This window comes from Lutzomyia longipalpis, chromosome 3, assembly GCF_024334085.1.
Source record: "Lutzomyia longipalpis isolate SR_M1_2022 chromosome 3, ASM2433408v1".
NCBI lineage: Eukaryota > Metazoa > Arthropoda > Insecta > Diptera > Psychodidae > Lutzomyia > Lutzomyia longipalpis.
Genome location: NC_074709.1, coordinates 5,776,964 through 5,792,421, shown reverse-complemented (window position 1 = coordinate 5,792,421; position 15,458 = coordinate 5,776,964). Strand labels below are relative to the sequence as shown.

Genomic DNA, 15,458 nt, shown 5'->3' with positions numbered 1-15,458 from the left:
AAGCAGTGGTATCAACCCTGAATACTGGAAATCAAACAAGTGCACTGGGAACTAAAGCAATTGGACAAAAAGAAGAACTCCCTTGTTGCATCATTACGAGGTCATGAGTCTCTCAGCACCTTTGTTCAGTTGCAAGAGGTCTTTATGAATAGGAAATTGAAACGAATTGTCGCCGCCCAGGAGGGCAAAATTAATGGTCTCAAATCGCGTTCTCAAGATTTTGCTGTTTCTTCCACCAGTGACTGGCTGATCAATCTCACTGATAAGACCATTCCTCATGAGGCCACTTTCTTGCTTAGTTTGGGACCTAAGATGGGGCTCCCTTTGGACAGTAAGGGTGACGTTCCTCTTCCCCAGATGATCGCGGAGATTGAGTCGATTGTTCAGTCCATCGACAGCTCTGAAGAGGACCTCAATCGTCTCCGTTCTGAAGTCACGGGCAATATCAAGAATTTTTTCCACAAAAACAAGAGGGAATTACCACACGAGAAGAGGCTCAAGATTGCCAAACAGATTACGTCACGTTTCTTGAAAGATAACCCTGATATAATTGTCACTAGATCTGATAAGGGCAATAAATCCGTTGTCATGTCCAAGGAAGAATATCTGGAAAAGATGAGGCTGTTAGTGGGTGACCAAGAGACTTACAAGCTTTCCCACAAGGATCTCACAACTTTTTATCAAACCAAAAACAATGAACTGGTCAGCATTTTATTTGAAGGTGGACACTTTGATCTGCTGACAAAAAGATCCCTGATGACATATAAAGCTCTCCCTCCCAGGATCTACGGATTACCCAAGATCCACAAATCTGGAGTACCACTTCGACCTATTGTGAGCTGTATAGGGTCGCCCACGCACGCTCTCAGCAAATTCTGCAGTGACATCTTAAAGAATTTGACGTTTAACTCCCCATACAATGTCAAGAATTCTTTTGAATTCGTTGACAGGATCAGCCAGCATACCATTGAGGACGATGAGATTATTGTCAGCTTCGACGTTGTCTCGTTGTTCACGAACATACCCAGGAGTTTGGTGCTTGAAGTGATTGAGAGAGATTGGAGTGCCATCGAACGCCACACCACCATTCCTTTTTGTCTTTTCAAGAGGATGGTGTTGGCGCTTTATACGCCAACCACTTTGCGACAACCGCGCCACCACCGGCACAACGCACGAAACAAAAAAAATGTCATCTGTGACTCCGCCTGACGTGATCTTTTTCCGTCGAAATTGACACGCTCTCTTCCGTTCCCAACCACGGTGATGGCAACATGTGCCACCAACTTGCGCAAAAATTAAATTCAATTTTATGTAGTAAGTGAGTAAAGTTAAATTCGGAAATATATTTTAAATTAATCAGTGGATCACTGTGTTATATTTTGTGCGCGCCCCCAACCGCCACACTCCGCGGATTCTCCGGAATTTCGCCCAACAATCCACCCGAGACGACCACGAGGGGGGAAGATTTTTTTGTCCTCCGACCCGGACATTCCGGCAGGAGCCCCCAACAAGATTTTAACCCATTTTCATCTGTATCACGCAGGTACGTGACGTTACATTTTGGTCCTTCGAGCCGGATATTCCGGCAGGAGCCCCCAACAAGATTTTAACCCATTTTCATCTGTATCACGCAGGTACGTGACGTTACATTTTGGACCTTCGATCCGTGTGGCAACAGGATTAGCCACACCCAGCGACCACGATGATGCCGGCTGATGAGAAAAACATCACCCTGAGGGGCCACAAATCTCGTGTTGAAGGACGTGTTGCCGATACAGGCACAAATCCATCCAGTGGCACCAACAGAGAATATCCGCATGTTCCGACAGCCTCTGACAGCTTCCTCCCACATGGAGCCACGGCTACGCCACCTACAAATGCCTCTGCGCTTGACATAGCCCTTGCTCAGCTCATTCAGCACCAAATTCAAGCTGAGAAGCGCACTGAATTGATGTTTTCGTGTCTCCAAGATTCCGTACAGAGCTGTCATAACGGAAGTCAGGGTCAACTTGAAGCCAATGCGTACTCTCATTGCAAGCTCCCCATTCTGTCCATCCCAGAGTTTGGTGGGGACCACATGGCTTGGTACAACTTCAAGGACATGTTTACGAGCATCGTTCACCACAATCCAAGACTGTCCAACGTCCAACGGCTTCAGTATCTGATGAATGCCGTTACGGGGAATGCCAAACGCTTCATAGCCAACCTCTCACTATCCGACAACAATTATGAGGTGGCATGGAACGCTCTGTGTGCACATTACGACGACCAACACACCATAGTGCGTCATCACATTGGATTGCTCAACGACATGCCTGCCCTATCCGACCCTACAGCTGCGAATTTCACGGACTTCTATGCCACCACCAGCTCTGTGCTCAACTCTCTCGATGCCCTACAACAGACCAGCCGTGACCCATGGGTGATTTACCTACTGCTTTCCAAGCTGGACCTTGAGAGTCAGATGCTGTGGTCCCGTCAAATCGGCCACCAACCACCCACTCTCCCACGATTCATGAGTTTCTTGAAAGAGAGACTCAAGTCGGTCGAGATGTGTGCCACCCTCCAATAGACGCATTCAGTGGGAGAGAGATCGCAAGGATGTGATCTCTACGAAGATTCACCGTCTGAGAAATCAACTACCTGTCTTCAAAGATTCTCTTTCGGCTGGATCGTTTTTGGGCTACCTCATCGCCCACCTTAGACTATTGTTTCCAACCAGGCATCTCCCTGTTGGAGCAAGCTCTCTGCTCAAGAGAACCGTACCCCGATTCCCCACCAGGCATCTCCCTGTTGGACCAACCTCTCTGCTCAAGAGGACCTTTAACCGATTCCCAACCAGGCATCTCCCTGTTGGACCAACTCTCTGCCAAGAGAGATCCTTCCGGATCTGCGCCACCCAGGTATCTCTGCTCAAGGGATGTATCCGGAATAGCCCACATCCAGACATCTCGCCGTTGGAACTACATTCTGCACAAGAAGTACTCCCGGAAGCATGTCAAAATCATCATACAGTCCACACACATCCGCCTCGGAAGCCTTACAACCTTCCAGGGCTCGGAAGCTTTACAACCTTCCATTGAGGGATTACCACCCTCAGGATTCCCCCCCCCCCAGCATGTTGGCGCTTTATACGCCAACCACTTTGCGACAACCGCGCCACCACCGGCACAACGCACGAAACAAAAAAAATGTCATCTGTGACTCCGCCTGACGTGATCTTTTTCCGTCGAAATTGACACGCTCTCTTCCGTTCCCAACCACGGTGATGGCAACATGTGCCACCAACTTGCGCAAAAATTAAATTCAATTTTATGTAGTAAGTGAGTAAAGTTAAATTCGGAAATATATTTTAAATTAATCAGTGGATCACTGTGTTATATTTTGTGCGCGCCCCCAACCGCCACACTCCGCGGATTCTCCGGAATTTCGCCCAACAATCCACCCGAGACGACCACGAGGGGGGAAGATTTTTTTGTCCTCCGACCCGGACATTCCGGCAGGAGCCCCCAACAAGATTTTAACCCATTTTCATCTGTATCACGCAGGTACGTGACGTTACAGATGGTCTCTCTCATTATGCAAAGTGGCTTTTTCAAATTCCGAGGACAGTTTTATGCACAATTGGAGGGGATGCCCATGGGTGGATGTTTATCTCCGGTGGTGGCTGACATAGTATTGGACCATGTTATTTCGGAGGCGCTGAGGGTACTTCCATCTCCCCCCAAATTGATCACAAAGTACGTGGACGATCTTTTTCTTATCCTAAAAAGAGATGAGATTGATAACACCTTGGATACGTTTAACAGCATACACAGCAAAATCACTTTTACGTGTGAGAGGGAAGTTGATTGCTGCATTCCTTATTTGGACACTGTCGTGACACGACACTGTGACGGTTCTCTGTCCACCAGCTGGTACAGGAAGCCCATCGCTTCAGGGAGATTGCTCAATTATTTGTCGGCGCATCCACTGTCCCAAAAACTCAATACGGTCCAGGGTTTCATTCATAGAGTGACCAAACTAACCACAAACAGCGAATTTGACACCAAGAAAATTATCTTTGAGACACTTCAAGAGAATGGTTATCCAAAACAGCTGATCAATAAGATGTGCCTTCGTGCGAATAACACGACGATCGACGATCCGCCTGCTGCTGATGTCACTGTGGGAGAGAACGAGACACCCAAACAATATTTCTCCCTCTCATACGTACCAGATTTGAGTGAGAGAATAAGAAAAACCATTGCGAAGTTTACACCAAACATCACATTGAGTTTCAAAACACACAACACCACCGAACGTCTTTTCTCCCAGCTCAAAGATAAAATTTCCCTTCTTGACCACACCAACGTTATCTACAAATTGTCCTGCAGCTGTGGATTAGGATACGTGGGTCGTACTAGCAGAAAACTTGGGCAGCGCATTTCTGAGCACGTAAGGTCTTTGAAAGACACCACCAGGGTTTCCTCCTCTTTGGTGGGACACTGCCGTGAACATCGTACTCATTCCTTTGACTTCGACAACCCCAAGATTTTGAGTCAGACGAGATTTTCCCGCCATTTGAACGTTATGGAGATGTTCTTTATTCGGCTCCAGCAGACTGGTTTGGTCAACGATCGACAGGAAGGCAGCTCCCTTTCGCCGTACTACTCACCAGTGATCTGGCAGAGTTCCCGTGACGTGGTGGTGCCCAATGGTTGACGTCAGTGTTTGTTCATTTCAACATTATGTTTAGTTTTTCTCAATTTTCAATTACGCCTTGCTAATGTAAGTTTCTTTATTAATTTCTTTTGCTTTTGCTCATCCGCTATGGAATTGTATACGCGTTTTTCTTCCAAAAAGTTTTTACTTAGTTTTTTCCGTTAAATTTTTTAAAAAAAGTTTGTAAAAATTTTTCTTAAAGAAATCTTTGTAAATTTTCTCCCCCTTCCCAGAGCCTGATGATGCTAATTAAATCTATTAGCGAAACGTCGCTATTTAGCATAAAATAAGCTTGCATTATTATTGACTGCGATCCGAAGCTACCTCAAACACGGATCTTTGAGAGATTACTTTAGTTTAAATTTGATAAAAAGTCAAGTGAATTTGTATGAATTTGAATTTAAATTACGCGTTGGGTGATCAACTGGGCTCCGAGGTGGCGACACAGCTTTTAGCTCTGCCACTTTGATCCCGAGTTCCTTCTACATTCTGTTTGTAAAAAATTGAAATATTTTGTAAATTTATGTATGTATGAGGAATAAGGTGAATAAATATACTCTACTCTCTCTATACTCTACTCTACTCTATATATATGTTTCAAAAGTTCCTCTTATCAAATCTTATTAATGAAACATCAACTGTCATGTTTCAACTATAAGTTTCATCAACTGTCAGTTGATAAACCATCAACCGTCATGTTTCATCTACGGAAAGAAGCAAAAAATAAAATAATGACGTAATTTTTAAAATTTTTGGGGAAATCTTTATCGGCTTTTGACGATTTTTTAAAATTTTTTTTTATCTCCAAATCTTGATTATTTCTCGAAGAAAGAATTCTCCTTTATAAAAATGAATAAAGTCTTTTCCACCCGATTTATCTCACTGATTCCCAGTCCTCCCTATACTGTAAGTACTTAACTTACGTTCAATTTTTATTGTTTTTCCATGATAATATTTTTGTTGAAAACTTCTCCCTTTTTTGAAAAGCCAACTAAATGCAATGTTCCTTTAACCTTTTTCTTACAATCAATAAAACACCCCACAGAGGGACGAGGATAAATGTGAAATAATATAATTCAACCCATATGTGCCATCTTATGTATATGTTTTGTTGTGTGTAAGAAGGCACAAAAATTTCACAAAGTTATATTGAGAACTTTCGCATTGCGCGCGCGAGGGTGAAATTGAGAGGATCAAGAGGAGGACGAATGAATGAATGTTGCGTACAATCAATATGAGGATCTTATTGTATTATTTTTTCTTTATGTTTTTTTTGTGTATTCATTGCAACTCACCTCGAGAAATAGTATTCCAGCTGCGAAGAGAGCATCTGCTTGAGTTGTTCCAATGGCATCGTGCCACCATCGCTCGTTGTGGCCGTGGTGGCTGTCGTTGTTGTGGCTCCTGCCGCGGCGGCATTTGAGCTATCACTGCTGCTGGCCGCCGCAGCGGCCCCAGTAGCATCAACGGCATAGTAATAATCGGCGGCTGCAGTAGCGGCTGGCGGTGCTGTGAGTGATTGTTCAGTCATTGTGGCAATTGGTAGTACACCATTCATACTGGCGTAATCGGGTGCCGAAACGGCGGCGGCTGTTGGAGCTATTACAGCCACAGGCGTGGCAACAAGGGGCGCACCCTGTGGCGGTTGATCCATGCCGCCGCTTACTATCATGGCCGTAGCAGCCGTTGATTCAGACAATGTGGAATACACTGCACCAGTGGACATCTTTCCCGTAGCTCCATTCATATAGCCGAATCCTTTAAATAAATACAAACAAACAAAAAACCCCTTAGCAACAAATCTTTTCCCTTTTTTCTCTCTTCAAAGTTTTATCTCATAAAACTGACTAAAAATATTCCCTAATAGAGCAGAAAATTGAATATTTAACGATGGGATTTAAGCTTAAAAATAATCAACAATCTCTCAACAAGTCCACCGTGATAATAATTTTCACTTGAATTTCTCCCTCTCTCTCTCTCTTCATCTTCTTACATTACATTCATCGTGATAACATGCCCACTTTTCATGTTTGTTTCCAACACTCTGGAAATTTTAAAGCAATTTATTTGCCTCACATTTGCCTATATATGACATCACTTTATTCCATTATCGCTCATTTTTCACTTTCTTGTCTTTACTCTCTTATATACATACATATGTATGTATCTAAAACAATGTATTTTGTCCACCAAAGAAAAAAAAGGGAGAATTGTTGTATACATTCCAGTCTCATTGACTCATCAAATTACAAAAATTGACCACAATATATTGGCAAGATTATGGGCATAAAACGCATGAAAAATTCAAGAACGAAGACAAAAATTTTCTTAATGAAATACTTGAACGGAAAGAAGACTCACACACTCTAGAACAAAAAAAAGGATATCGTTTTCTTTGAGTTTAAAACGTGTTAATTAATGTTTTTTGTGGTGATAAAACAAGGACAAAAAACTAAATGTTCTGGTTTTTGATTAAAAAAAAATAATAAAGAATAATTTCTCTTTAATCTTGGGGATAATTTAAAAAAAAATCTTCTGAGCTCTCTTTTGTATTTCTTACAGAGGGGTGTAACCATAAATCTTGTCTTTGTCTTAGGATTTTTAAAAATTTAAACTTAAAATAACAATTTAGAAATCAAAGTTTGTAAAATCAAGATTACTTAATCAAGTAACCGGCTGTTGCATTCAAATTGACAGCTTTTGATTTATTTGTTTGTGAAATTTTATCGTTTGACGTTTTCTTTCTAACGTTCAATGTTTTTCTTTAAAACGATTAATATTTTTTTTCTAACGATTGACATTTATTTGCTAAGTTTTGACGTTTCCTTTAAAATGATTTATATATTTTTTAACGTTAGACATTTTTTAAGCTAACGTTTGACATTTATTTGCTGATTTTTGACGTTTTCTTTAAAACGATTTATATTTTTTTAACGTTAGACATTTTTTAAGCTAACGTTTGACATTTGTATGCTAATTTTTGACGTTTTCTTTAAAACGATTTATATTTTTTTAACGTTAGACATTTTTTAAGCTAACGTTTGACATTTGTATGCTAATTCTTAACGTTTCTTTTCTAGTGTTTGACGTTCGCTCTTAAACGATTGTTTTTCTATTAAACGGTAGATATTTCTTTGATAATGCTTGATTTTTCTCAACTAAAGTTAGACGTTTCTTCTAAAACGATTGATTTTGTTTCAAACGGCTTGCTATTGTTTGACATTTGTTTAATAACATTTGACGTTTCAATTGTTTCTTGTCTTTTCTAATATAAAACTTTTTTTTTTTAAACTTTTGACGATTTTTGACAATTCAAAAGAATTTTTAAAAATCTATTCCAGTCAAAGTATTAATTGAATAAAATTATTCAACAGAAAAACTTTGAGCATCTCTCTTTCTCACTCTCTCTTCCTCATAAATTTCTATATTCTTTAGAATAAGATGTTCATGAAGAAGAAAAAAATTAAGCTTTAGCAAGAGAGTATGAAATCTCAATTAATGAACTCCAGAGGTCTTTGCAATTACAGCCACTTTATAATCATTTGCAATCACGAATCTCCATTTTCATTCACAAAAATGTTCTTTTAGAAAAAAAAAAGTAGTATTTCTCTCTCACGTGCCTCTTTTTTTTTCTTCTCTGCCGGAAATGTGTCTCAAGTTTCAGTAAAAAAATAAACTCACTCACAGTATGTTGTTTTATCTAGCACTTTTTTTTTGCTCTCTCTCTCACCCCCTCAGCCCATCCAATTACCATCGCACATATCTTCTGCAAATCAGCACCGAATCAGCAAGTTATGTGATAGATGAATAAAATGTTTAACGATCACTTTTAGCGATAAATTCCATTCTTTTAGACTTTTATACATCATTCATATTTATTTCTCCATTTGTACCCTCTTGCATTGCTCAATTGTGTACCTCCGTACAAAAATACCTACAATTTTATTCTCTTTTCTTCGTATAGAGAAGAAGTTCAATAAATGAGTTTTAAAGGAACTAAAAAAAAATTAGTAGTGTCACACCAACGATATAAAAGTTAATTTCACTGGAGCAGAACGAAATGATGGTGTCCAAAGAAAATTTAACGAAAAATAATATTTTGTAGTAATACCTATCATATAAGCTTTTATATATCATTCTCTTTATATTTTTTTTTCAACATGTTGTGTGAGTTTTTTTTTTCCCCGTCGTGGCTGAAAATGAAGTTTAATAAGTTCCTGTCTTTCGTTGCGTTATCATCGCATTTTGTGAGCTCTCATATATTTTCCATCATTTGCGGTTTGCGTTTTAAAACAGCGACGAAGCCAGACAATTTGCTCGGGGAACACTGAGAAAATTATTAGAACTAATTTTCTTTTCACCAATATTAAATATCATGCAAAAACTATTGAACTTGAGGAGATGTTACATCATTATATTGGAAATTTATGAGAATTGAAAAAAAAAAAGTTTTTTTTCCGGATTTTTCAAGGATTCTTTTATCCCCCATGCTTTGTTTTATAAATTTATGTACGTACAATAATGAATGGCAAAATAAAATGATAATTAATTTAATAGAGATATAATGCTGTTGCAACATATTAATTACCTCCTATTATTGAATTATTATATAAATAAATCATATTATGGTTGAGCTGATGCCAGTGGGTTTGATTGATTTTTGACTCAAAATTTTCTTTCAAATTCATTTATTTATGAGTTATGATTAAGTAAGACTACGCAATTTTTTTTAATTAAAAATATTCTAATTAATAAATCAGTAAATAATCACAGCTAAAAATGTAACAAAAGTAAGAATTTTTATTTAAATTTTCGTGATTTGTCTAATTTTTTGCAATTTTTTGGCGCAATTTGATACATCTAAAATTCTCAAGAGTATCTGGATTATCTTTTTTTTATAAAAAAAAAGATCTTGTGTGTGCAAAAACTATCATTAAACACGATAAAAGGAGCCTATTCAGCTATATATGGGAGTTACCCTGTGTTGAGAAAACAATTTTGACCCTCACGATTTTTTAAAGACTTTAAAGATTTTATAAAAAGGATAAAGAATCTCCAAAAAATAATTTCTCATTATTCTCTGGGATCACATAAAAAAGACAGAAAAGATTTCATACAAAATGCCCCAAAAATTGGCGTCCATTACCAATTTTTTTCCCTTTGAATGTTTCAAAACATTCGTATTAATATTTCTTCGATGAATTTGTCGCTAAGAAACATTACTTCGAATGTTTTGAAACATTCAAATGAAAAAAAAATGGTAATGGCCGCCAATTGTGGGATATTATGCAAGAAATCTTTTGTCTTTTTTATGTGATTCCAATGAATAATGAAGTTTTTTTTAAAGAATTCTTATCTTTTTTTTGATTCTCTGCAAGATCGTGCGAGTTGTAATTGTTTTCTCCACCCAGAGCACCTCCCATATGTGACTGAATAGCCTCCTTTGTAAAATATTCTTCCCTTTATTCTAACTCTAATACGTCAATATCCTACAATAAATTCTCAAAACATTGCAGCAACTACAAATTAGAAGTAAAATCTCTAATTAAATAGTATTAAGCGTCAATTAGGTCAACAAAGAAATGTTTTATCAATTAAAATTGAATCGTTAAATAAATTAATTTACAATTTACCCTAACATCGTGAATGGTTTTCCATGTAAGACGATGGTATACCCTTTTATGTATTTTATAGTTATGCATATTTTAATCTACATTTTTATTGCAATTAATACATCGTACTATTGAGAGAAAAATTGCATCACATCGTTGCACAATTTGTCCCACAGAATTTATACGATTGCCTCATTGAAAAAAAATTATTCTTTTGCTTTATTTTTTTTTTAATCTAAAACTAAAAATATTTAGGAAATCTTTTAATGGATAAAAATATTAAATTTTAATTTTGTAGAAATATCTGTTTTTTCCACACAAATCATAAATGGAAATTTCTCATCACTTCACATCATGTAGAAAGATGATTCATAGAAGCATGATAGGCACAAACTCAAACACAAAATGCCTAAACAACACATTGAGAGATCATACAGTGTGTACGATTGTATTGAAAAATTGTGAATGATTGAGAGAAAAAAGGCCTTTTTGCACTGACATGAGTTTGCAATTGAAAATTCCTTCTATCACACCACAATTTTCTTTTATTAAATATACAACACAGTAATACCCCCACACACACGGTGGCAAGTATTGGAATGAAAAATATTCAATCAATGAAGAATTTTCATTGATAAGAATTTTATTAGATTATATACGATGCATATTTGTTTTATTTCTCTGTGTACATAAAACATTCCTGTATTACTATCACACTCTCTTAAACATTACGCTTTTGCAATACGAGAAGTTTTGAAATAAAAATGCTTTATTGGAGATAAATTAGTAGGTATGCACAAAATCAAATTTCCTTCCTTCTTGGTACAATGGTTAGCACACTGGTCATTTCATTGCGAACAATGAGAGTTCGAATCTCAACTGAAACCATTTTTTTTCCCGCAAAAAAAATACTTTTTTCTGACATTTTTCATTAATTTCTTTCAATTGATTCGTGAAATTAGTAAAAGAAAGCAATTTGCAGTTCAGTATATAGGTCAAAATTGCATTTAATTAATTTCTTACATCATCCTTAGAGAGTTTTCTTCTTTCAGATTCTTTCTAAACAGAAACATTTTATAAAAAAGATTTTTTCAATTACATTATGTAGGTGAACGTCCTTTCCTCTGGTGAAACACCATTCAAGCTCTTTTAATTGCATTTTTTTCTTCTTCTAAATTGCCACTAAAATGAGTGAAACAAGACAGATCCCATCGTGTTAGGTCGAAATTACCATGCAAGATGATGACCTTTTCTTGTGTTGATTTTTTTCCTTCATTTTTTTTCATACATTTATATATATTTTTTTCTCTTTGTGAGATGTGAGAAAGAAAAAAAAATATTGGTCAATCGGTTAATGTTGGACTTGATGTGGCAATTTGAGATTGAAATGAGAGTTACGACGACGACGAAGAAGAAGAAGAGAAGCAAATCTATGGGAGATGACGATGAATGGATCAAAATTGATTTTATAATCATTTTCATGATGCTATTTGATGATCTTTAGCACGTTTCTTCATCATTTTTGTAATGCTCTCAAAATGTTTCTTCGTGTGTGTGCGCACTTCTTCTGTAATTCTCACATTTTCACAGATTTATTTCTCAATGAACTAAAAATTCGTGTATTTCTCTCTCGTACTTTCCCCATACTAACTTTTTTATTCTTCTTCGTTTTTTTTCTTCTCTCTTAATTCTACTACAACAGAGCTTTTGCTTCACTTTTGCACCGTCTATCTGCCTCACTCCTCCAATCTTCTTCTTAATACCTACTTCTTCTTTCTTTAGCCTTCGCGATTTATTCATTTCCACTGCGGTTAAGTGATTCATACAAATTTAATTGAATATTTTGCACATAACATCCAGTAAATTATATTAGTTGAAGCTGTTTGTTACATAAAATGAGCAACAGAGAGAGAGAGAGCGAGAGAATACACACAACATGAAGGAAAGAAGAAGAAAAAAAAAGTGTGCGGTGTATATAATAAAGAACTAAAAGAAGGGAGAAGAAAAAAATTAATCACGAAAATGTATTTTAAAATTAGATAAATAAAAAAAGTCAACGAATGTGTCTTGTATGGAAGTTTGTGTTGTGTGAAATGCTCGGGTGATGAAACTGATTTTGATTAAGCCAGACACAACCAGACACGAGGAAAGAATAGAAGAACTAATATACTTTTTTTTTTAACAACCATAAAGTAATGAATTTTCAATTAAATAGTAATTAGTTTGCGAATTGAAAGTATTTTTAGAATAATTTCCGTTGCAAAAAAAAAAGCTTTTAAAGGCAAAAGTTTATGTTCCTGTTTTATAACAAAATTGAAAAGGTTGGAAGGATTGAATTAATATTCAAAGGATTCTTTAAGAAATTCTCTTTAATACAAAATGAAGGAATTCATGCAATAATTAGTCAAAATCCTTAAAAAATTATATCTAAAAAAAAGAAAGAAGTGCAAATCACATAAAGATTAAACGTCTTTCAGGAAATTATCTATAGGTAGGTAGGTATCTCAAATTAATTTTCTTCTTCTCTCCATTTCTAATAAAACTTTTATTAGAAAAAAGAATCACAGCTAAAAGACGGATAACCTAAAACTAATTTTGTGTGTTAAAAGAGAATAGAAGAAGAACAAAAAAAAATCTACAAATGTGTATTTTTATATTATACACGAAATGGACGATGGAGTTTTTTTTTTTGTATCAAAAAGAAAACGATGAGGAACGGAAAGAAAGAAGAAAAAGGTGGAGAGTACGAGAGAAATTTGTATTTATGTGTTTGCCAAAGAAGTAGAAGAAAAAAAATATCACAATAAAAACGCGCGCACACATGAATGATGGAAACACAATAAAACCTACTTATAAAATCTTTCATTAATTTTTCGAACATTGAGCTCTCGTTTTTTTTTCTTCTTCTATTCTCTTCTTCCTCCTTCTCTCTTACCCTTCTATAAACTACTAAAAGTTAACTAAAAGATACAACAATATATATATTTTCAATGAATTTCCATTTGCGGAAGTGCAAAGAAGTGAACCCAAAAATAAGAAAAAAAAAGAGATAGAGAAGCGTCAGTAATCGATAGCCTAGTGAGAAGGCCACGTGCTCGACACATTTTTCCTCTTTCTCACTCATTTTATAAGAAAAATTCCTATTTTTATTCTAAAATCTTTTTTTTATATATTTTTTGTATTTTTTTCTTTTAGAAAACTTTCCTTTCCGCAACATAAAACCACGAAATTGTAATTGAGGAATATGAAAAGTTTGAGAACCCCCCATTTTTTTCATGAATATTGCATTAGGAGTCAAAGAACTCCCCACATACCTACAGATAAATTATTTAGAATCAACAGTAAGTTAGTAATTTTGTTTCTTTGCTCTCTATAGATGAAAATAAAATTAATTAATTTTTCATTTGTATTTTCACTGCTAGAAAGAAAAAAACAACGAGCTGAGTCAATTTTCCTTATTTTTTTTTCTAATTTTCAGTTAAAAATGATATCATTAAAGAGATTCACTTTCAATTTTAAGGATGAGTAAATCTTATGATGTAAAGTAATTTAACAAAATTATTTTTTTATGTCATTTTATTATAACAAAAGCTAACTAAGAATTATATCAATATTGAATAAAATTCAGAACTAAATCCGGCTTGAATTTCTTAAGACAGGCTAGAGTGACCTTAAGCTTAGCCTAAGTTTCTTTTCATTTCTTTTATTTTTAGGTTAGGTTTTAGTTTCTTAGGCTGGATCAAAATATTTCAATTTAGGTTTAAGTTCTTTTAGAGCTAAGCCTAAGTTTCTAAAACTAAATCTAAGTTTCTTAATCCAGGACTAATTTTCTTAAGTTAGGCTTAAATTTCCAAAGATAGATTTAAGATTCTCAAGGTAAACTCAAGTTTCTTTAACTAGGATTGTTTTTTTTTTAACTATACCTAAATTTCTTAAGATAGGTCTAAGTTTCTAACGCTAAGCCTTAGTTGCTTCAGCTGAGTTCAAGTTTATAAATGTAAGCTTAAGTATTTTAAAGCTATGTTAAAATTACTTTAAAGCTCAGGCTTATGATCTTAAGATTAAGCTAGGCTGAATCGAAGCTAAATGTATTTTTGAATGATTTTTAGAAATATCAAAATTGCAATTTCGTGAAAATCATCTAAAAGTTCGTTCATCTAGTATTTAGCCTGACCCAAAGTCCGTAAAAATCTGTTAATTATTATAGATTTTCCTTCATCTTGAAACTGAATTAAAAATTTAATGAACTAAAAGAAAAAAAGATATCCGGAAGTATCTCCACAACATTTTTCATTCTATTTCAGTGATGTGTGTGTGTATGAAAAGAGGGACTCCTCAGGCATTAAATCATTTGAAATGTATATGAAATGAAATAAATTATTTAATTTTTCTTTTCATTTTATTTATCTAATATCACTTGACTGCGTTTCATCTTTGTATTTGTTTTAATACACATTTTTTTTTTCAAACTTTTCTGCTCTCTTACATATCAAAAGCAATGAAAAAAAAATGATGAGGAGTTAATAGCAAAAAAAGTCTCTCTAATATACAATCATGATGCGATCATTGGGATTTAAGCCCTCCCTGTCATGCAAGCACAACATAGAATATGGGGTCTGTTGATGTGTGAAAAAGATGAAAATACATATATATGTAATACAAGAGAGTTTGCCAGCAGCAGTAGCATAAGCAAAAGTATTTACTGGTGCAAAAAATGTACCGTATGTCGAACGAACTCATCTATTTTTAATGACTAAATATCGCGAATTAGACGAAACGGTCAAAGTGGCAGTAAAATGCTCATGGTTGGAGAGGAAGCAAGATGGGGCGATGTATTGTGTAAATGAGGGAATGAGTGAGCTGTCTCACTCTCTGGGTAATTTGTATTATCACCATGAGGGCGCATAGAGAGATATGTGTAGTATGTGAGGGAAGGAGGAGAAAGGAAATGTCATTGTTAGTCTACGTAATTTTCTTCTCAATGCTTTTTATGCATTCTCACTCTCTTTTCCTTTCCACACACCATGCGCCTCCCCAATTTTTGCTGCCTTTTTATATACATATGTATAATAAAGTCTCTCTCTCTCCCCCCGTCTCTCACCCAAAAATCCCCAAAATGGTTAATGGTTAATGTTGGTAATC

At 35.7% G+C, this 15,458-nt stretch overlaps 3 protein-coding genes across 7 annotated transcripts in view; all 3 read right to left on the bottom strand.

Moving 5' to 3' along the window:
• Positions 1–15,458, bottom strand: part of LOC129791559 (potassium/sodium hyperpolarization-activated cyclic nucleotide-gated channel 3) — a 1,048,222-nt gene that overhangs the window by 70,516 nt on the left and 962,248 nt on the right. The gene's annotated exons all lie outside the window — the stretch shown is intronic.
• Positions 1–15,458, bottom strand: part of LOC129791609 (uncharacterized) — a 309,820-nt gene that overhangs the window by 70,516 nt on the left and 223,846 nt on the right. The gene's annotated exons all lie outside the window — the stretch shown is intronic.
• LOC129791557 (la-related protein Larp4B) overlaps positions 1–15,458 on the bottom strand; it is a 48,069-nt gene that overhangs the window by 26,183 nt on the left and 6,428 nt on the right. For 3 of the 4 annotated variants that reach the window (XM_055829743.1, XM_055829744.1, XM_055829746.1), the window contains one exon: positions 6,000–6,462. In XM_055829743.1, the coding sequence (XP_055685718.1) occupies positions 6,000–6,462 (463 nt within the window). Of the gene's footprint in view, positions 1–5,999; positions 6,463–14,988; positions 14,993–15,458 lie in introns of those variants that run through there. The other variant, XM_055829747.1, reaches the window with a different exon arrangement.